This window comes from Condylura cristata, unplaced genomic scaffold, assembly GCF_000260355.1.
Source record: "Condylura cristata isolate star-nosed mole 26May11 unplaced genomic scaffold, ConCri1.0 scaffold00019, whole genome shotgun sequence".
NCBI lineage: Eukaryota > Metazoa > Chordata > Mammalia > Eulipotyphla > Talpidae > Condylura > Condylura cristata.
In genome coordinates, this window is record NW_004567120.1 from 29,272,511 (window position 1) to 29,294,300 (window position 21,790).

Sequence of the window (21,790 nt, forward strand, 5' to 3'; positions counted from 1 at the left end):
AGAGTGTTATGGGGTTGACTGGTGGTAATGTCCACAAAGGTGACAGCTGTGAGGAAGATGGCGGTCAGGGCATAGTGGCAATGATGATGGCAGGGTAACGCCAATTGTGGGACTGTAGAGAGCCTGATGACAGTGAGGATGGCTGCAGGGTCCTGGCTGCAAGGTGCTGGCTGTCGAAGGGAGTGTCGGTCATGGGGTGATGTCAGTGATGACGCAATTGATGCAAAGTGACCAAGAGCACTGGCCCAACAGGCCAAGAGATGGCCTAACTTCTGGTTTCTGGATTGTGGTCAGTGAGATAAAGGTCCCCAGTAGCCCCTTTGGTCAGGTTGACTGGCCATCTCCCAGAAGAGGAACAGGATAGAGACGACTGACATGACATGGCGGGGGTAGGGACTTTTCTCTGTTTGTTCAACCCAAGAGCCGTCTGCATTAGAATCTCTGGAGACTGAAGCCGGGACTTCCTTCCTCCCTAGGGGCCACCGCCAGGGGCTGCGATTGCTGTAAGAACGAGTCACGTGTCAGGGCTTCCGCCACCTCAGGGTGTTCATGGCCCGCACCCCAAGCTGCCACAGCAGCAGAGTGGCAGCCGGCAATTCATTCCATGCCGTGCCCCCGGGACGGTGCTAGTGGGGCTGAGCAAGAGGACGCTGTACCTTGACGCACAGGGAAGCAGGGACGGACTGTCACAAAGGTAGAGGACCATGCTGCGCCGCAAGCCCTCCAATGCCAGTGAGAAGGAGCCCACTCAGAAGAAAAAGGTGAGGAGCATGTCTGGGAACTCACTCCTTCCTTTCTTCTGCTCGCTCACCCATCCGCTCCAAGACTCTGAGGAGTGGGGACAGTCCAAAGCCAGATGTGGAGTCAGTGGAGCCAGTCCAAGTCTGAGCTGAGCCAGAGCTGTGAGGGCCAGAAGGGCATTGGGGTGGGGGGGGTGGTCCAAAGGGTAGAAAGTAACAGAAATACAGGAAGGATGTTTCCGATTCTAGAGAAACCAAGTTACGGCATAAACGCTCGGAAGTCTAGTGTGAGAGAACTTAACCCAACAACAGAGGGATAGAAACCTAAAGTGAAGGGAACCCTAAGTCAGCATTTGAGAACCAAAAAATATGATTCTGGAGTGGAAGCCTACGATTGACTTATTCTCTCTCTCTTACACTGGTCCTGCTGGCCCTCTGCCCAAGGATGGCCTCTCAGGAGCTCTCGCACCCAAAGGGCCCCTAACGCTGCCCAGTTCAGAGCCCCGCTGCTCCCAAGCCCCAAAAACTGGCCACGGGCCTGGCTCTGCCCACTTGGTTCCCCTCTGTTGCTGCTCCTCAGGCCCACAGAACTTGGGGCCGACCTGAACATGGGGCCTGAGGTGATTTCCAGACCCAAGGAAGGGCCTGGAAGTCTGCAGTAGGATACAGAGGGCATACAGACTCCTCCCAGGTGGGGAGAAATTATTTGTGAAGAATGAGAAATGAAGCTGTGAGATGCAAAATAAGAGTGAGGGCTGAGGAGGAGAAAAGTCCGTGGGGGGATATCAAAGACCAAGAAGCAAGGCAGCAGTCATAGACAACCAAGGTGTTCATCTTCCTGGAGCATAGACGGAACTAGAAGACACTGAAGGCTCCGTCAGATCCAGATTTCTTTGGATGGATCTGAGGATATCTTGACTAAGTATTTGCTTTGATAATGGGGATTCAGGGATTCAGCAAATACATACCACACCTCCAGCAGGGTCTTAAAACTGCCCAAAGTAGGCCTGAACAGAGAGGCACAAAGCCTAGGCCCTCTCTGTATCCTACCCGGTTCCTCTCGAACTCGGCCCAGGTGCCTAGTGGGGGGAGGGAGAGGCTTGTTGGAGAAACAGCTCCCAGGCAGAGGCTGAGCCAGCTGAGATGCCAAGCCTCAGGGCACTGGGGTGTGTATCCTGCCCCATCTCAGGGTCCGGGGTGGCTGCAACTTCCGGCTCTCCTCTCCCCAACCCCAGCTGCTTCTCTAAGGTTGCAGTGGAGCTGGGCCCAGTGAGGGGAGAGATTCATGAGTGTCCACACAGCCTCTGTGGCCTTCTTCCAATTCCTGCCCTGTGCTAGGCCCACTCAACCCACCACTGGCTGCCAGTCCTCTGAGAACAGGTCTACTTCCCCCTTGTTCTCCAGCTGCTAAGGGTGGGAAGCAGAGACTGATCTAGATGCTGCTGGGCCCCAAACCACAGGGGAGCTGAGCCAGAGGAAAGAGTCTGAGAAAGAGCTGACACTTTGACACCTGGACCCTGTGCCACTCAGGGTGTCCAGGGTCACACAGCAGCCAGAAGTCCTGGCATCTTTCCCAACATCCATTACCCAGATTCTGTGTTTGGTGGAAGGGCCCATAGGGTCCCCCCGACCTCTCAGAGAAGAAGCAAAGTCCACGTGGCACTCCAGGTTCTGTGTGCTCTGAAGGAGGACAGCCAGGCCAACCCCTGCGCTTGAGCCGGCTCCACGTCCAGACCACTCTCCAAAGCCCCACCCCCGAAAGCACTCTTGGAAGACCCAAGCATCCAGAACTACCCTCTCCCCCATCCTCAGCTCCAGTACCGCTTGTAGAGTGGCCTTGGACGAGTCCAGGATGCCAAGTTGACATGGTGGAGGGGAAAGCACAACGGCAAGAGAGGCCTCTGTCTCAGGCCCTGCTCTTCCTCCCAGGCTTGCCAAACAGAACAGGTGCTGGGCAGGGCCAAGAAAACAGAGTTGGAATCTTACCAGGTTCTAGCAACAGCTACTCAGACAATTCATTGGCCTCCTTTGGGCCTCAGTTTCCCATCTGTGCACCTCAGGAGGTTGTACAAGTAACCTGAACTGGTAAAGGGGAGTGTTCTGTCCCCTGCATGCATGTGCGCACAGAGGTGGCACATAGTTCTGAAGCAGAGGACACGTGATTTTAAGCTCTCAGAGCCAGCATGCAGAGAGGAGTTCTCAGGTGCCAGGTACTCTACTGTGAACTTTACCCACCTCTTAGCCCACTGACTCCTCAAGATAGCCTGGGAAGTAGGGGGCAGAGACTGTCTTTCTCCCTAGTTTTATGTCTGAGACTCAGGGAGGTGAAGTGACTCACCCAAGGTGATACAACTTTAAAGCTGCAAGGTGTTCAGGGATCAAAGCTAAGATGTCAGTCTCCAGAGTCTTAACCCACCCCCCACTCTTGTTCCCCATTGATCTCAAAAGTTCTCCAAGAATCTGATGAGCAGAAAGGATTTTTAGACTGCTGTAGAAAAGTGACCTGCAGGCATCGGAGTGAGAGGGGACAGGATCTCCAGGACGGTCGGGCACATACCAGGACAGCAAATACATCCCACAGGATTGGCACCTACTATGTATCACAAAGGCTGGGGGTGGGGAACATACCCCTCAGCTGCCCCTGAGGACCTTTGCCTCTTTTAGGGCCTCTCTCTGACCTCTTGGGGTATAGGCAGTAGAAAGGGGTTTGCGCTGGGACCTCACTCCCCAAAGAAAGCTCCTACCCCTGCCCCCCACCCCACACCTCAGACCTCCTGCCAGTGGAAGTGCGAAGGAATCTAAACTCCCATTCAAATGTTCAACTCTTCCTTCCCCAGCCTCTCCCTGCCCCTGTCTCCCCATTTCTCTAGTTCCCCTGGCCCCCTTTCTTACAGAACACCTCTTGTGTGACACCCCCACCAGCGTGTACTCTTAGTGTATATTTCCAGTGGCTCCTGCCCACAGGCTAGCACCTGACTCCTTTGGCATGGCTGGCAAGGGCCTTGCATGGCGTCTTCTGCTCCCCTTCCCAGGGAAGCACAGGCATACCTACCCACCATTCCATCACCATGTCCAGAACATCCCGAGTTTCTTGTTCTTGTTAAAACGCCTCTCAGCTGCACCTAGAGAAAAAATGCCTTCCCTCCATGGTCCCAGCTCACATGTGCCTCCTCCTCCATGAAGCCCTCCTCAGCCCTTCCTCCTCCATACTTTCACCTGCTCTCGCGAGAACTCCCTCCAAGTACCACCCAGAGCAGACATGGCACTCAGCCCACTTGTACACTGGGCCACGGGGGCGGGCAACTATCTGAGCTCCAAATGCAGCAATGTGCACAGGTTTCCAGTCACAGTCCTGGCTTCAACCCTGGCTCTTCCCACAGCCAGCTGTGACTCTACCTAGGACTCTTCATTTCCCAAGTCTCAGTCTCCTCGACCAGGAGGGGGAATGTAAGAGGAGGCTGTGCTGAGGCTGGAGAGAGCTGGCACACACCGAGTCCTTGACGGGGTAGTAGGCACAGGGAGGGGCTACTAGCTACTAAATTCCCACACCGTCATGGTGAGTGCGTGTCTGGGACAGACAGGCCACTCAGCAGCAGGCTTGGAGGGGGAGATGAGAGGGTAGCTGGAGAGAGCCCTGAGGAAAGCTGAGCTTGCTTAGACACAGGAAAAACAGAAGCCAAACGATGTGAGATGTGACGCTCTGAGCAAGTCACCAGGGGAGGCTTTCTGCAGTGGGTGGCACCTCTGAAACTGGACTGGAAAGCCTGTTTTTTAGTATAATGACTGTAGTAAGTGATAAGTCATCAGTATACCACTTAACGAATTTCCGATGTAGGCAGTGCCCACATGGAGTATCAAAGCACTTTGAAAACTCCAGAAGCTCCTTTCATGGCATGCCAGTCACTATAAGCTCCCAAAACTGAAGGGTAAACAACCCCCGACTCAGGGGCCTCCCCAATCCTTCAGGATGCATAGTAGGTCCTAACCCCACCGTCCTGGAGGGTTTCTTACCACCTCATATGCTGCCTTCCAACTACCTAGATCAGTTTTGCTGGGCTTTGAACTTTTCTATGCAAGGAATTTATATTCAGGGATTAGGATGCCACCAACACCCTGCGCAGTCAAAAACGCACATGTAAAATTTGACCCCCCAAATTTAACTACTAGTAGCCTGCTGTTGACCAGAAACCTCACTGATAATATAAACCATCAAGTAACACATCTCTTGTAAGTTGTATATATTATATTTTGTGTTCCTACAATAAAGTAAGCCAGAGAAAAGAAAACATTATTAAGAAAATCATAATGCTGTTATAGTACTATATTGTATTTATCAATACCATTAGTTTAGTGGTTTATAAGAAAATTATGTAAGTGGACCCTTGCAATGTAAACCGGTGTTGTTCAAGGGTCAACTGTAGTATACTTTTCAGTGGCTGTTCTCTTCACAACAGTGGATCTGTGCACATCATCCAGATTTGGCGGGGAAAGCTGTCCTGTCCTCCTTGCTATTACTATGGCCATGACTCTGCTACAATGTACATATCATCTCAGCCTTAGTGGGTTGTTTCCAGTGAAGCTGCATTTTTGAAAAAGGGGGGGGAATATTCAGTCATTCTATCATTGACAGAATGACTGAATATTTCAGGCAGAGAATGCTCTGACTGCATCTGGAGGTAGGTCATCGGAGAGGCTAAACCACACGGACATTCCCTGAGGGACTGCTGTGTGTGGTACTCATTCCTTTCAGCCTCACTCAACCTAGTGAAGGAGGTGCCCTGGTCTTCAGCTTTACCCCGAGGGGAAAAAAGAAAAACTATGCCCAGAATAGTTGAAAAAATTTCCCAGCTTGACACAGCTGGCCAAGGGCAGACCGAAGGTGTGAGCCCTTGCCGGTTGACACCAAGTCAAGAGACTGAGATTCCAGTTAATGAGTTTGCAGAAGGCCCCTCATCTCAGAATGGAACTTCACAATTTCTGTCCCGCCGGAAGAGCAGCTCTTTGCAAGAGACCCACATGCTCTCCTTAGACAGGTAAAAGGGCCAAGCATGTAAGGCACTACCCCCCACGAGGAGGCAGGGCCTCAGGCCAAAAGGAGGTCAGGCAGAAAATCCAAAGGATTTTAACTCATATCTGGTGAAGGGGGTCACTGAAAGTCATTCAGGACATGTGGGGCTGCCCCTTTCATGTCCCTGGGCTGAGGAGCAGCCAGCTGGGCCCAAGACACAGTACCACCTCCACAGTCCTTTTGGGTCATTTCCCCCTGCTTTGGAATAAAGCTGGGACAGAGGGTCCCTGACATAGGGCCCCAAGAATGAAAGAGCCCAGCCCCCAGCAGCACCTAATGACTGGAAAATGTCCCTGGAAGGAGGGGTGGTTAGAAGCAGCATGGCCATGAGTTTACTCTTCCAGAACAAAGGCCGCTTCCAGACCCACACCAGCCCTCCAATTTACTTTCCAGGGTGGCCTTTCCCTGAGGCTTCAGGCACAACTCTCAACCTCCCCGTCTGTAACCAGACTGAGACTTGGTGGAGGGAAGGCCACAGAAGGCCTCATCAGCCTATAAATAGCAGGCCAGCCTGCCCACTTTGGGCCTGGGCCAGCCTGGTGCCCACCCTCTCTCTGTTCCCTCTTTTCCAGGCAATAAGAGGAGGAAGTTATCCAGGCAGCTGCATCCTAGCCATACAAGAGGAGGAAATAAACACAAGGTGGAGGAGGGAATGGGGAAAGAAAGGGAGAAAAAGAGGAAAGAATCGTGGGTGGGGAAGACCAACGAGGGAGGATAGAGGAGATGCATGGGAACTGCAATGGCCACCCTACGCAGCCATGCGTTCCCCTCCCTACACCCACTGGGGTGGTGGGGGAGGCCTTTGCCTGTAGCACAGAAGAAACTTTCTGAGGCTGTAGGTGCCCCATCCAAGAAGCCCTCTTGGTGGTAGAGTCAGAGAAAACCAAGGCACCCCATTTGTGTCCCCCGGAGCTGGAGACAATTGTGTGTGTATTGGGAGAGGTGGTAATATTGCCCCTGCCCTGAGGGGGTGGGGGGCCTGTCCCTGGACCCCCTTTTCATAGGAAAGAGGATGTGAAACTTTCAGCTATGTGCCAGATGGGGCTCTGGTTCCTCCAGGCCTTATCTCTAGTGTCTGCAGTCTATCCCCTGCTATCATTCTAGCCATCTGTGAACCCTGGTTCCTGTGTGTTTCTTTGGCCTTGACTCAGTCTTCAGTCAGGCTCTGCTCCACTTCTGGTGCCTAAATCCTGCCCTCCTTATCTGCCTGGCCCTAGGTTCTGGCTGCTCTCTTGGCCTTGCAGCCCTATACAGTTAAGAAAGATCATTTTCTGAAAGCAGTGACATCAACACAAACCATAGGTCAGGCCTAAAAGTTCAAATGTAGGCACAGCTCAACCACATCCAGCTCATTGTGTCAGCGGTCAAGGTGACAAGCGCTGATCGAAAAAGAAAAAAAAAAAAAAAAGAAGAAAGAAAGAAAAAGAAAAAAAAAAGGGCAGCTTTCTCTTTATTAAATTAACCCCAGTTAAGTGGGTCCAAAAATCTGTGAGTACCGTCACTGACTAAGTCTCTACTGTAGCTTTTCAGAAAGCATAATGCCAGGGCTCACTGGCTTCTGGGGGCGGGGGGACCAGCTTGCTCTTCTTGGGACACAGATTCATCAAACGAGAGGCCCCCCCAATATGTTTACCGCCATCACCATGACTGGAGACCACGCTTGGAGCAGACCCAGAGCATGGAAGCCAGAGCAGAGCAGCAGGGGAAACTATGGGTTGCTCTGTCATGAAGCTAATGTTACTGCATGTGCCGAGGTCTTGTGCGTGCCGACCTACGTTCTCACAGGAGATATGCGTTTGCTTCTATGCATTTAGTCTTTTACTCAGGAGTCTGGGACCAACCTTCAGGGACTAGTGAAAATGTGACTCGGGCCCAAGGCTCTGGACATGGGGAGCTTGCTCTGTGGCCAGACACAGAGGTCACTAGGTCACTCTCACCTGTAAAACAGAATGAAATCATGTAGCCCTCAGGATATTGTAGGGGGGCTAAAATGTTCCTTCTACCCTCCCATTTCTTTTGGTTGACTTAATAATTAAACTGACTTAAGGCAGATTAACAGGAGAAATTCAAGTGAATTAGGTACATACAAACACATGAAGTTCTTGACAGTCAGGCAAATGAGGCTTATATGCCATCCTGAGCTAGGGACAAGGGTCTCAGGGACTGAGACTTCAATGGGGAGGAGCCCAATTCTCAGGAAGATAGAAAAACAAATATTTGGTAAACTAATGTTTGCCATGCTAGGCAGAGGCAAAGGGACACAGAGGACTTCCAAAAAACCGGCCTTGCTAATTTCCCCCGGTCTATCCCATTTAGCTCATATGCTTTTAGTTCTCACTGGTGATACTCCCTTCCTGGAATAGCCCCCCTCCCCATCAAAATCCTTATAGCAGTTAAGGGAAAGGGAAAGAAAAACTTCTTGAGTCAAGTCTGCTGTTTCTTTAAAATAATCAGCCCAAAGTAATCCTTTTGCCAAGGAGATGAATTTTCTCCCCCACCACATCTTGGCTTCACCTCATTAGCCTTGGGCCCTCAGGGCCCATGTGGCTCTGCCCAGCTCTGGGGTCTTCAGAGCCTGTGTGGGGAGCAGGAACAGCTCCTTACTAGTCACTGATTGCTTCTTCCAGCTCTCACTTCAGCGCTCCAGCAGCTTTAAGGATTTTGCCAAATCCAAGCCCAGCTCCCCCGTGGTGAGCGAGAAGGAATTTAATCTGGATGATAATGTGAGTTTCAGAGTCTCCTTGGGGGATCTGGCTGCCAGCCCTGGGTGGGGGAGTGGGGTGGAGGAAGGGAGGAAGGAAAAAGGGGGGATTTGAGGAGGATTTCGACAAAGCCTGCCTTAAATACAAAAGGCTCACATCTCCCACCCACCAAAATTCCGGGTTCCAAGAACTCGCAAGCATCCCTTTCCTGTTACAGATTAAATGTCAAATTAACTATACACCAATGAGTAGGACTGAGGGTGGTGCCGGGGCTCAGGGGCACTGGGCTGGAGGCCACTCATGCCCAGCCCTCCACCATCTGCCTCCACACTCTGGACTTAGGCAGTGTCACCAGAGTCCCTGAACGTCCCTCCTTTGTTGTCACAGATTCCAGAAGATGACTCAGGTGTCCCTATCCCAGAGGATGCTGGGAAAAGTGGCAAAAAGCTGGGGAAGAAGTGGAGAGCTGTGATTTCCCGAACCATGAACAGGAAAATGGGCAAGATGATGGTGAAGGCCCTGTCAGAGGAGATGGTGAGTCCTGGGTGTCCGATGGAGGGAAAGGTGTGAGCATGGCCACTTAAAGGCCTCTGCTTAAGTGCCATGCTTGCAGGCACCCTGGATACCGAAAGTAAGGTCATGTGGGGGAGGTGCTCCCTTTCAGCCCAAGAAAGTTCCTGAGAGAGCAGGGGTGGGGTTGGAGGAGTAAGAAAAGTTTCTTGCAGGTCTGAGAAGAGGGACAGCTAACCTAAAGATGAGACGGCCAGAGGCAAATTCATCTACCTTGACTTTTTGTTTGGAACTGGGCTGTAGATTGGGAAGGTTTGACTGGAAGAGGTTCCCAGTGTGAGGACGTAGAGAAGGACGACTTCGGCCCAGGGGTGGTTGGGGGGACAGGTAGCTATGGATAGGCACATCCAAATAACTGGAGCTGTTAATGGGCAGATTGACGGACTCCCCAAACAGGCATATTCTAAGTAGGTTCTGCCATCAGCTGCATGGAAAACAAACATACTCATATTGTGTAAGGCCGCCATTAAAAAAGAACTTGGATAGAATTAGTGTCCAATAGAAAGAGGAGAAAGAACATAGTTTCCAAATGAAGCACCCAAAGTTATCCACGCCCTGTGGATAAATGCCCAGCCAAGTAAGTTGGCCCAAAGCAGGATCATGGAGGCCCAAGAGCTTGCCATAAGTCTAAGACACCTCCTGGTGGGGACTCATAGGAAAAAGGCCAAGATAAAGGCTGCCATTGTCACTTTCCCCACTGGTCTCTCACCCACATCTCTTTCAAGTATCTCCTTCCATTTTCTCCCAAGTTTCTGGTACAAGTCCATGGCCAAGAAGCAAACTCAGTTTCCTCTTCACATGTCTCTCTGCTCCATGTACCTCCTCCAGGCTTCTCTTCCCAGTCTTCTTTCCCAAGTCAGTTTTAGCTTCCTCTCGATCCTCAGCTCCCTTCCTTGGGTGAGGCAGGAAACACGGAACCTCTGCTTTTAGAATTGGTTTTAGAATCATTGTTTTTAGATTACACTGTTACAGATTCACATAGGTAGTCTGAAGGCTCATGGCTCTTACAGAAGGTTCCATGTCCTGGTATCATCGATGACACCTGTTCAGAGCAGGCATCAGTAAAGTTCTCAGGGATTTTGTGCTCCCCATGTGGAACACAACCATTATTGAAAATGAAGTTGTATAAATTTAGAATTAAGTAAAGTTATTTAAAATAAGGTGACTACAGTCAACCTTCTAAAAGCATTTCTTCGGGATACTTGTACCTCATGCCATTGTTCTGTGTCCTCAAGGCTGTTCACACCTGCAGTATCTGTGGGGAGGGGGAGTTACTCATGGTGATGCATAGGGCAGACAAGAAATTTCCCCCTATTTCTATGAGTTTTTTTGACTAGTCAAAGAATCAAATTGACATCAAACAAATTAGGAGGATAAAAAACCAAACATAATTGCATACATATGGAGAATCGACATGGATATAAATTCCAGAGTAAATAAGGTTCAAATGAGGGTAAGAGGTGGGAGATGGGCTTGTAGAAAGGACCAGATGCTCTATAATAGATGGTTGGCCTGCCAGATAGATAGGTTTCCCTGATAGAAAGGCTATTTGTAGAGTTTTCCCTGAACCTGAGTACTAGCCCCAATTTTCATTCTTCTAGGTAGTTAAGGATCTGGTAAAAGCTTCTCTTGAGACCAGAGTCTGGCTTGAACTCAGCTCAGAATCATTCACTTGCAATGAACCAAAGTGACATGTCTTGGAAAGGCCCATTCCAAGACAACTTGGGGAATTCTATCCTTCAATAGCTTGACATTGGTTAGGGTGGGAAGTGATTACAACACAGGAATTGGCAACGCTACACATCAGGGCCTTTATTCCCAGCGATCCAGTCATGAACGGTTACCACCAGGCTGAGGTGTGGTGACATGGAAGAGCTCTGGTATCAGGTGCTTGGCAGTGTTCCACCATCTCTTCTCATCTAGGAGCTTGGGAGGATTGTATCATTTAAGTGGCATTCAAGTGTCACTGAGGATTAAATGTAATGACAGGAATGCCTGGCCGACCCGGCCAGTAGCAGCAACGTCAACAGTAAGTCCTGTCCAGTGCCACTGTCTGCCTGACGGTGCCCTCACCACCATTTGGAATCCAGCTGGAGCACAAGGGCCTCTTCTGCAGGGACTTCACTTCAGCACTTTAAGCTGACAAAGCACCTCACCTGTTGAGCCGCATGCCGTGAAATGGGGGGGGGGGGCAAGGACTGCCACAATCATTTTGAAGGCAGGGAAACAAGACTCAGCGTATGCATGCAGCCCAAGTGACGGAGCTGGGCTCAAGCCAGGCCCCAGTTCTCTACCATGCCCAGGCCCACTTATTTCCTCCTTGGCATCCAAGGCTGCCCCAAGTACACCCCAGCCGAGGCTGCTCAAGGCTTCCTGCCTCCCCTCCCCTACAGGGAGACACTCTGGAGGAGGGCACACCCTCCCCGACATCTCCAGATGGCAGCCTGGACAGCCCTGGCCCTGAGAAGATGGCACTGGCCTTTTCTGAGCAGGAGGAGCGTGAACTCCCAACACTCAGCCGCCAGGCTTCCACAGGTGAGTTGAGGAAGTAGGGAGATGTCTGCTGAGTCAAGAGAAGAAGACCGGAGCAGGGCCAGGCTGCTGGTGTCTGGGAGTGGGGAGGTAAGAGAATGAGCCTTTAGTCTGTACCTGCTGAGAACTGTCCCAGCCCTCTCTGGATTAAATCTTCACCAAAATGACTTGGGTCAGTACGAGTATTAGCTCCACTTTATTGGCGTGGAAACTAAGGCGCAGGATAGTCATTGACTTGCTCGAGGTGATCCAGTCTTGAATTTGAGTCTTCCCTAGAGAAGCCTCCACTGGCTCTCCCAGGCCCTGGAGGGGCCCACAGGCAGAGGAAGAGTCCCATCCCCTTCATGGTCAGCCCACTCCCCTCACTATTCCCAGGAGGTCTAGAAGCTACAGCTCCCTGCACCTCTGACAGCCCCACACTGGGGCTGGGGGTAGAGGACTCCAGCTGCGAAGACTCGGCCTCTGGACCCCACACTTCTTGGTTTGCTGGGCTCCGGGCACTGCTGGCATCTTCTAGATGTCCATGACAGCCAGCCAGGAGGTTCCAGAAGCCATGGCTGAAGCAGGGGCTTCAGGCTCTGGGCTGTAGACCCTGGCACTGAGGACTAGTTCCAAGTTCCCTGCTCTTTCTCTGGCTCCACAGACATCTCCCTGCCCTCCACTGAAAGCTATTTAAAATGCCTTTCCTCCTGCCCATCCCAGAGAGAAAGAGTCTGTGTGAGTTCGCATGTGGTGTTATAACTAGGCACTGAGTCTTATGAAGTAGAGAAAGTAAATGCAGACTGTGGTTTCATGGATGGAAGGTGGCTTCCTGGAGACCTGGAGTCTAACGCACCCAGTGCTGCCAACTATAAACTGAGAGGCCGTGGGCAGCTCACTTGGCCTATCCGGCTTCAATTTTCCTCACCCATTCATTGGCGTGTCGGCCCATTCTTCGGTTTGTGCCATTTCTCCTTCTGTGGTCCGCTCTTTCCATACCTGAGGCCCCGTGGTGAAGCCTTGCTCCTGCTGGGTAGCTGAAGTGGTGGGGCAGAATCCCTTCTGCCAAGTGACACGTGGAGCCCAGCTTTCTCCCACAGACTGCATTCTTGGGACATTCAGCCAGACCCCCAGCCCCCAGCTGTCCTAGGACAAAGATGACCCTCTTCCCTTCCCACCCTCGCAGGCAGTGAGCTCTGTAGCCCCAGCCCAGGTTCTGGCAGCTTCGTGGAGGAACCTCCTGTGCCCCCGTACACAGGACCCTTCTGTGGTCGAGCACGAGTCCACACCGACTTCACTCCGAGCCCCTATGACCACGACTCACTGAAACTTCAGGTAAGGTTGGCAACCAGGTCTTCCTGAGCCTTCCAGGCTGTGCCTGTGAAGAAGGTTGGACGGAGACAGCGTAGCACGGTGTCAGTGGTGACTGAAGGACCGCCCTTCCCTCTCCCCGCTCCGCCCTGCTCTGCTCTCTTCCCACAGAAAGGTGACGTAATCCAGATTGTCGAAAAGCCACCAGTAGGCACTTGGCAGGGCCTGCTCCATGGCAAGCTGGGCTACTTCAAGTTCATCTATGTGGATGTGCTGCCTGAAGAGTCTGTGGGGCCTGCCCGCCCCAGCCGCCGACAGAGCAAGGGCAAGAGGCCCAAACCCAAGACGCTGCACGAGCTGCTGGAGCGCATCGGCCTGGAGGTGCGAGCTTGGGCCTCAGTCAGTGCCTCGGAGCAAGGGCTGGGACCAGGCCACCTCAGCTGTGCAGGGAGGGTGGACACACGGGGGGGGTGGACACACGGGGGGGGTGGACACACGGGGGGGGTAGTGGCTCACAAGAGGCTGCATGGGCGGCCTGCCCCTGCCCACAGGAACACACGTCCACCTTGCTGCTTAACGGCTACCAGACGCTGGAGGACTTCAAAGAGCTGCGGGAAACACACCTCAATGAGCTGAACATCATGGACCCGCAGCACCGGGCCAAGCTGCTCACGGCTGCAGAGCTGCTGCTGGACTACGACAGTGAGTGGGTTCAGGAGCTGAGGGGGGATGAGGAGGTGCCTACTGGTATTCCAGCCCTGGTCCTGCCTGAGCACGTGCCAAGCCCTGCCCCCATGTGCTGGGAAGGCACTTTCCATACTTGAACTTCAAGATCAGGCCAAGTATGGGGAGAAGCGGATGTTTGGGGTGACCAAGCACAGCTCCCTTTGGGACTGAAGAGGGGCTTAAGGCCAGAGAAGCTAAGTCCTCAAAGCTGGCTTCAACAGACCCCACCTTCAAGCCCAGGCTTCCCTGCTCCCAGCTTAGTGCTGCAGAAGTCTGAGCTCCTGGGCCGCAGATCTAGCTCAACAGGTGGGGAGAACAGTCTGCCTGCTTCTGAGATGCGAGGGCGAGAGGGCAGGCGTGAGGGGCAGCAGGGAAGACTGTTTCAGTGCGCCTCCCAGGGCCTCCACACACCCCAACTTGGGGCTCCCAAACCACACCCCAACTAAGGCCCAGTCTCCCCCAGCAGCCGGCAGTGAGGAGGCAGACGAGGGCGCAGAGAGCAGCCAGGAACCAGCGCCGCGCACGGCAGCACCAGAAGACAAGGTGGACATCCCTCGAGACTCAGGCTGCTTCGAGGGCTCAGAGAGCGGGCGTGAGGAGGTGGAGCTGGCCAGTGCTGAGGAGCAGCTGCAGGGCCTCTCCCTGGCCGGGGCGCCTTGAGGTGGCAGCAGCTGCACCCAGGCAGCAACAGCCTCCAGGATGGCCAGGTTGACCCTGTGCCCCCAGGGCCCCTGGCACCCCTAGTCCTACAGACTTGACCATGGTGGATGAGGAGCAGCATGAGGCAAGAATTAATTTGCCTCACCCCTCCCTCCACCAGCTACTGACAGCACAGCCCTACCCGGCGCCCTGCTCCAGGTGCAGCCACAGCGAGCGGGGCACCCAGGAGCCATCTTGCCCTTGCCCCTCATCACCACGGCCTCCCAAACTCACACCAGCTCCACTGTCACACACACAACTCTCAAAATGGAGACAGTGAGTGTTTCAGTCAAGCCAAGAGCCTAAGGAAGCTGGTCCTGTAAAAGGACTCTTTTAAATGGTGGCCACTTAAAGCTGGCCGTTTGAAAGGGCCCTTTTAAGTGATCAGGGGTGGTTCCCAATTCCACCCAATAAGAGCTGAAGAAAGCCAGGCGTACCTAGCCCCACTTTCCTTCTCCATCATTGTCATGGAAGTTTGGCCACTAAATCACTATGTCACTTGCATCAGCACCTGCTCCCATCGGAGGGTAGATCTGGTGGGAAATGGAACAGGTAGTCAAGGGCCTTGTAGGCCCTGACATTCTGCTACATTAAATGTATGCTCTTCTATTACCTGTGACCCAAGGCATTGAAAAGCTTCCTGAAGAGAGCAGGAGGTGGGCCCTCCTTGGTGGCGCAACAGGCTAAAGCATAGCAATATGAAGCTATTGCAGCCACTGCAGCATGAGTTTGATCCCCAGCCAGGGGGGTGACCCACGTGGTGCACCAGAATTCTTCTGTCTCACCTGCTGCTCCCCTCAGTGGTGTATTTCAGTACATCTGCCTGTCCTGCTCCCCGCTGTCTCTGATGAATCTTCTCACTCCCCACCCCCCTGTACCAATGGCCTGTACCTCAGAGAGCAGAAGGCCCCTGATTCCCAATGAAATGGTTCCTCATTTCCCAATGAAATGGATCCTCCTCATCCATTCTGTACCACCCCCACATAACTCAGGCCAAGGGGCAACTCCCCCTGGGCCTAAAATAAGGTCATGAATACTCTGCATGCTACCACTCCTGGCCTGACTCTTCCTGCAAGGCAGTTAGCCAAACCTGGCTCTCCAGGACAGATAGCCCCTCCGGTGTCAGGCGCAGCTACATGAGTGACTCCTTACAGACAAAACCAATGTGAAGCTTGACACTGAGGAGTCTACTGCTCAACTGAGCTTTCCTGAAGGTTTTGAGATACAGCCGCCCGGCCCAGAAAAAGAGGTAGAATATATGTTGGCGGGGGCCTCTCTTGACCAAGTATGACCAGTATACTATGCGCTGAATTCCCAGTGCCCTTTGCTAAGCCTCAAGAGCCCACCACATTTAGGACTGCCTGCTTAGTGGACACACTTCTGGAACTGCTACCAGGCACTTCAGTAGAAGCTAGCTTTGGGGAAGGGTTTGGTGTCAGGGGGTGGGGCGGGTATGAGTTGGCAGCAATATCCAGCAAAGACCATAAGACCAGAAGCACAGTAAACATAAGCACAATAAAGGGAAACAGATGCACAGCTAAACCACTGTCTCGTATCTTTCCTTTGGAGAGGAGGATGGGGGAGGGACAGACCATCTTCTCCAAAGCTAGATTCAGCAAAATGTCCTCTGTTGCCCTTTAAGGATCATCTGTCCCGTCACTGAGCATGCTCAGTATCTTGGCCTACTGATCTCAAGCTCCAGTTTGAAGCCCTAGTGGGCTGTCCTTTCTGGTAATCAGCCCTCTTGGGAGCTCAGGCACCTGCAGCCATGGGCCTTGCTAGGTTCCAAGAATGAGAGACAACTATTTCCCTCTTTCTAGAAATGTTCATTTAACAAGAGTCTTGAAGACCTCATTTCTGGGAGAAAGGTCCTGTCCTGGGGGCAGTCCAGGGTCCAAAAGGAAAGATTTGGAATTAGCTGGGCCCATTCCCCTGAAACCAGCTCTTCCTTAGCCCCACCCTATGCCCACACAAGCTACACTGTCTCCTGTGAGGTGGGAGGGAGACAAAGAACTCCGCCTGCCTTTGTTTCTGCTGACATTCCCTGCATTAGTGAAAGCAAACGGGGTGCTCACAGCTACCAGGAGAAGTCAAGGCCACAGCCAGGCTCGTCCCTGCCTTTAGTGGCTGTGGGCATCAGGAATACTGCAAGCATTGTCCTCACCGACGAAACAGCCCTGCCTGGTACCAAATAATTGCTATGGTTTATCAGCGGCCCAGGTACCAAGAGCCTCCCATACACGGTTGTTGCTTGAACAATGCAGGGATTAAGGGTGTTGGTTCCCCACACAGACAAAAATCCGTATATAACATTGGACTCTCTCAAAAACTTAACTAGAACTGTCTCATTAACTGAAGGAGATTAGTTTCAGAACCGCCCCTCAGATCCCAAAATCCAAAGCTCAAGTCCCTTGGAGTCACTCCTGCGGATCGGCAGTTCTGCAGCTGCAAATCCAACCGGCACCCACAGATGGCTGACGGTGAGTGCCGAACTCACACTCTCCAGAGGACAAAATGAGGCTCAGACATGTTGAAGAAGTTGAGTAGAAAACCCAACAAGCTTTGGGAGCAGGAAGGCAGTCTGCCCTCTGTATGCTGCACACCCTGTGAACCTGCCATTCCTCTTCTGGGATTCAGTCTGTGGAAAGAGGCACACAGGTGCGCATGGACATACGGGCAGAGATGCCACGTTGGCCCATCAGAGTAAACCACTGAAATGTCCCCTTTTCCTGGGGACCACCCTGTTACAGAAACAGCACAAGAGAAGAATTGTGGTTCATTTACACAATAAATACCATGCAGCCATTCAACACGATGTGGTAGAACAATATCTAATGCAGAGGGTGGGAGGAGACCTTTTTTTATTCTTTACTCTTAAATTTCAAAATTATACAAACAACTAAAAAAAATTATACAAACAACTTACAAAGGTTCTCACAGAGGAGTCCATTCTGGCTATATTCTGAAGAGACAGTGAGCACTAAAGCACGGTTTACAGGGTGATTCCGTTTTAGGTAAGAAAGGGAGAACATGCCCAGAGATGGGGAGAGCGGCCCCCAGAGGTTGTCAGCAGTGATCTGGTGAGGGGATCCTGGGGTTGGACAGTAAAGGAGACAAGTGCTCACTTCCACACTCTTGTTTTATTGGAATTCCAAATTTTTGTGTATCTACTATTTCTGTGTCAACTTAAAAAGGAACGATTTTTGGATTTTTGAGAAAATGAGATAAACAGGCATAAGCCTCTGGCCTCTGTTTTAGGGTAGCAGCGAACGCAGTAGCCTGCTGCCTTGTCACAGGCTTCTGCAGAGATGGGGAGTGGGGTGTTTCAAATCCCCACTCAAATCCTTTAGTGCACATACCAAAGGGGTCCTATCAGAGATGATTCGTCAGCTTTCTAAGACACCTGGGTAATTCCTATTATTAGGTCCAAGTTAAGGAAAGGAAAGTACCAGAAGAGCAAGGCTGAGAAAGCATTGTTTCATAATCCTCCTGCCCTGGGGCAGGGCTGGTGGTGTCTCAGAACTCTGGCTCCAGTCTTTTTGAGGCTGAACACAGGATACAAGTAGGTAGTTGTGCAAAGTCAGCAGGGGTCACAGAACTGGGGGCAATCGAAGGTATTTTAGTTGAGTGAGCGAGTAAGAGTGATTTATGGATGGTACTTAGCTAGGTTTCAGGAGAACAACTTCACACCTTGGTATATGCCCCAATCACCACCAAAGTTCTAGTGACTACCACTATCAAACTGAGCCCCTCAACCCATTCACTCCTCCAGCTCTCATCCCCTTCCCCTCTGGCAACCACTGTTTCTTTGTCAGCCTAAGAGTCGTTTGTGGTTGCGTTTTGTCAGTCTGTTTGCTTTGTGCCTTTATTTCATATGAATGAAAACATCTGATATTTGTCTTAGTCTTTCAGACTTATTTCACTTAGCATAATTATCTTAAAATCCATCCTTGTTATGGCAAAAGGTAAGACTTCATCTTTTTTTTGTAGGCAATAGAATGACCTTCAGTGGGGGCAGAGAGATGTCTGTGGAGCCAGAAAAAGAGCAGGGAACTTGGAACTAGTCCTCAGTGCCAGGGTCTACAGCCCAGAGCCTGAAGCCCCTGCTTCAGCCATGGCTTCTGGAACCTCCTGGCTGGCTGTTTGCAGTGCCCGGAGCCCAGCAAACCAAGAAGTGTGGGGTCCAGAGGCCGAGTCTTTGCAGCTGGAGTCCTCTACCCCCAGCCCCAGTGTGGGGCTGTCAGAGGTGCAGGGAGCTGTAGCTTCTAGACCTCCTGGGAATAGTGAGGGGAGTGGGCTGACCATGAAGGGGATGGGACTCTTCCTCTGCCTGTGGGCCCCTCCAGGGCCTGGGAGAGCCAGTGGAGGCTTCTCTAGGGTAGACGACCCAGTAGTTAGGAGCTCTGGTCAAGCTGAGTTCAAGTCTTGTCTTTGTCACTAACTAGCTGGCTCACCTTAGACCAATCATATAACCTCCTTGAGCCCCACTTTCCACATCAATAAAGTGGGGATAACAGTAATAGCCCCCAGGGGGCTATTATGAAGATTGAATGAATTAGTCTATGTAAAATACTTAGCACAGTATCCAGCACAAAATCAAAGCCCAATGAATGATAACATGGTTGATCTCGTAACTGAACAGCACCCTGCTCCCTCCATCTCACTCCCCTCAAGGCCCATCTCCCCTCTGACCCCCTAATTCGGTAGTGAAGAAGAGTAATGGCTTTGGAGTTAAACTGAAGTGTCTTCAAATCCTGGCTTCACCACTTATTAGTCACACGACTTTAGGTAATACATATATGTACATTTCTGTAAATAAGAATAATGATCTATATTGCAATATATAGATCAAGTCAACACATTACACACTTTAAACTTACAACACGTTATGTGTTCATTGTATCTCAATTAAAAACAATAAAAATAAATAAAAATTAAGAAAAGAATAACGATCTAATAATACCTACCTCTTAGGGCTGTTAGAGATAAATGAGTTTACATGAGTAAAGTTCCTAGCACATAACGACAGTAAATGGTGGCTTTTTGTCGGTAACTTCCAGGGTGCTGATTTCAAGACTGGCACAAAGGTGTCGATGTGAGTTTCTGTGCACTGTCACTTCGACCTGCTACAGTCCAGGGACAAACTGATATCCAAATTGCCACAGGCTGCTGTGATTCAGAGTAGAAGTGCCAACTCTGGTGCCCAGAGAGACTGGTGATGAAGGAAGAGTTCACTGGAGCAGCCTGGTGCAGCTGGGGCTCTGACCAGTTCATGCAGATGGCTAGCCTGGGTATTGCGCTTCCTTTAGGGAACTCCCTTGGACCTCCCTGGGCTGCCAGAAGTAAAATGACGAAGGCAAGGTTCCTGGAGGGAGATATGGAGTCCAGCCAGCTCCCCAGCTCGGGGTCAGAAGCACCATCCTCCTCCCCACTCTCTCGGGGGAATCAGCAGAGCACATTCCAGCTGAACCATCTCCTCTCTTGCTCACTGCCTCCATTTCTCATGGCCTCACCTTAGAGTACCTCAGGTAGGTTCTGATCAGCTTGCCCAAGCTCCACAATGAAGGCTGTCTCAGCCACAAAGTCCCTCTCCTACCGCAACCTGACAGCAGGCCGCAGACCCTGTAGCTGACTCTCCTGAGGAGAGACCACCCCTCCCCGCCACAGCGGTTCACAGAGGTGGAGGTGGCAGTGGGGCCATTCAAGACCAGGGGCATTACAACAAAAGCTGACTGAGGTTTCCGAAGGGAAAAAAGGGCGCTGATCACCCTGAGCACCAATACCTGCCCCTCCTAGGTCAGGAAATACAGGATGAGGTATGAGGTTTCCCAGCAGGGAAAGAAGTGGCTCTCCCACCTCACCTCTCCTTCACAATAGAGGCCACCTTAGCTTCTCACACAACTTCGGCCACATTCTATATTATTCTGCAAGACAATCAAGTGGGAAGGAACTGCCTCCCCCTAGCCCAGCCAAGACTCCTCCTCCAGGAAGGCCCTAAATAAAAGGAATTCTATAGCACTTCATATGTAGGCTTCACTTTTTCCTATAACTTCACAGTTACCAATATAGCATTTGTATACCATTGCCTCTGGGACCTGCCAGGGATAGCGTCAGAAGGAGCCCAGGGCAATGGTCTTCACAAAGGGACAGCCGACCAGATTGTGGGAACCTGGCAGGCAATTTCCTGACTTTCTGTGCTAATGAAACCCTCCATCAGTTCAACCTCAGTGCAGGGGTCTGGACAGAGATTTCAATCTAAAACAAGAACGCAACAACCACCCACGATTCTGGCTGACTCTGTATAGTCGGCCTGCTGTCTGTATGCCCAAAATGGAGAAATCACTGCAAAAGTGATCCAAACGGCAACAACAACAACCAAAAAACCCTGAAAATCATTGCAGCTTCCCAACTCATTTACAAGAAAATGGGGTCAGAATGCAATGTGTGCCGAAGTGAATCCTAGGACCTGGTCAGTTTTCAACAATTATTTATTGAATGTTAACTCAATGAATGGCAAACACTCATCTCATTCAAGTTGACCCTTGGAGTTAGTCAAACCTCTTTGTCTACAACAGGGTTATGCACAACAGCCCCCTGGATGGGAGTCAGGACATCTGGGACCTGGCCTGGGCTCTACATTACCTAAGGTCTCTAAGTGACCTTAGCTGAGTCATAGCACTTAATCTGGTGAGGAGAGTAAGAGCAAATACAGGCAGCAAGGACTGTGGCGTGATCAGTGTATTATCATCAGTGACATCATTTGACAGAGCCCAGGTTTTATGACAAATAATCATACCTCTAATTGGGCACAAAACCACAATCCACAGCCACACAGCCAAAGATGGGCAGGGATGGGCAGGAAGGCTGTGTGTGGGAAAGGGGGCTGAAAGGAAGTAAAAGTAGCACAGAACCTAGGTAAGTATGTTCTAGAGTTGTACAACCACTTCCAAATCAAGGGCCCCTCATTTCCTGGCTGGCAGAGGAGTGTGAGCTCCAAGCTCTCGCTTATTAATCAAGTAGAAAACCCCCGAATACAGGCAGAAAGATAAACAAAGGACCTGGACTGCCAATTTGCAGGAGACAAAAGGCTAGAAACATAAGGCAGAGGGGAGGTGGGGAAGTGTTTAACCTCACTGTTGATGAAAATAGAAACCGAGTGGCACTGAGATACCAGTTCACAACTACCAAGTCACCAAATGTTTAAGTGAGATGTGTCGAGGCAGTTTCTCTGAGACACAGCTGGTAGGAAAATGAGGACTGTCTCTCTATAAATCAATTTGGCCATACTGAGCAAGGGCCTGGAAAGAGCCCCCGCTTTGACTCTGTGACCCTATCTCTAGTAATCTATCCTCAGGAAATAATCACATCCGGCCCTCCCTGGTGGCGCAGCGGGTTAAAGCGCAGCACTGAGAATCTAAAGCCGCTTCTGCATGAGTTCAATTCCTGCCTGCCCTGGAGGTGAT

General features: G+C 51.3%; 1 protein-coding gene across 1 annotated transcript; it reads left to right on the top strand.

The window, feature by feature from the left end:
• The first annotated feature begins 704 nt into the window (after window positions 1-704).
• SASH3 (SAM and SH3 domain containing 3) lies at window positions 705-15,010 on the top strand. The gene is made up of 8 exons (XM_004685790.2): window positions 705-761; window positions 8,436-8,531; window positions 8,898-9,044; window positions 11,474-11,615; window positions 12,778-12,926; window positions 13,074-13,283; window positions 13,454-13,604; window positions 14,095-15,010. Exons 1-8 carry the CDS (start codon window positions 705-707, stop codon window positions 14,286-14,288), a joined length of 1,146 nt encoding a protein of 381 aa, XP_004685847.1. The 3' UTR covers window positions 14,289-15,010.
• The last annotated feature ends 6,780 nt before the right edge of the window (window positions 15,011-21,790 follow it).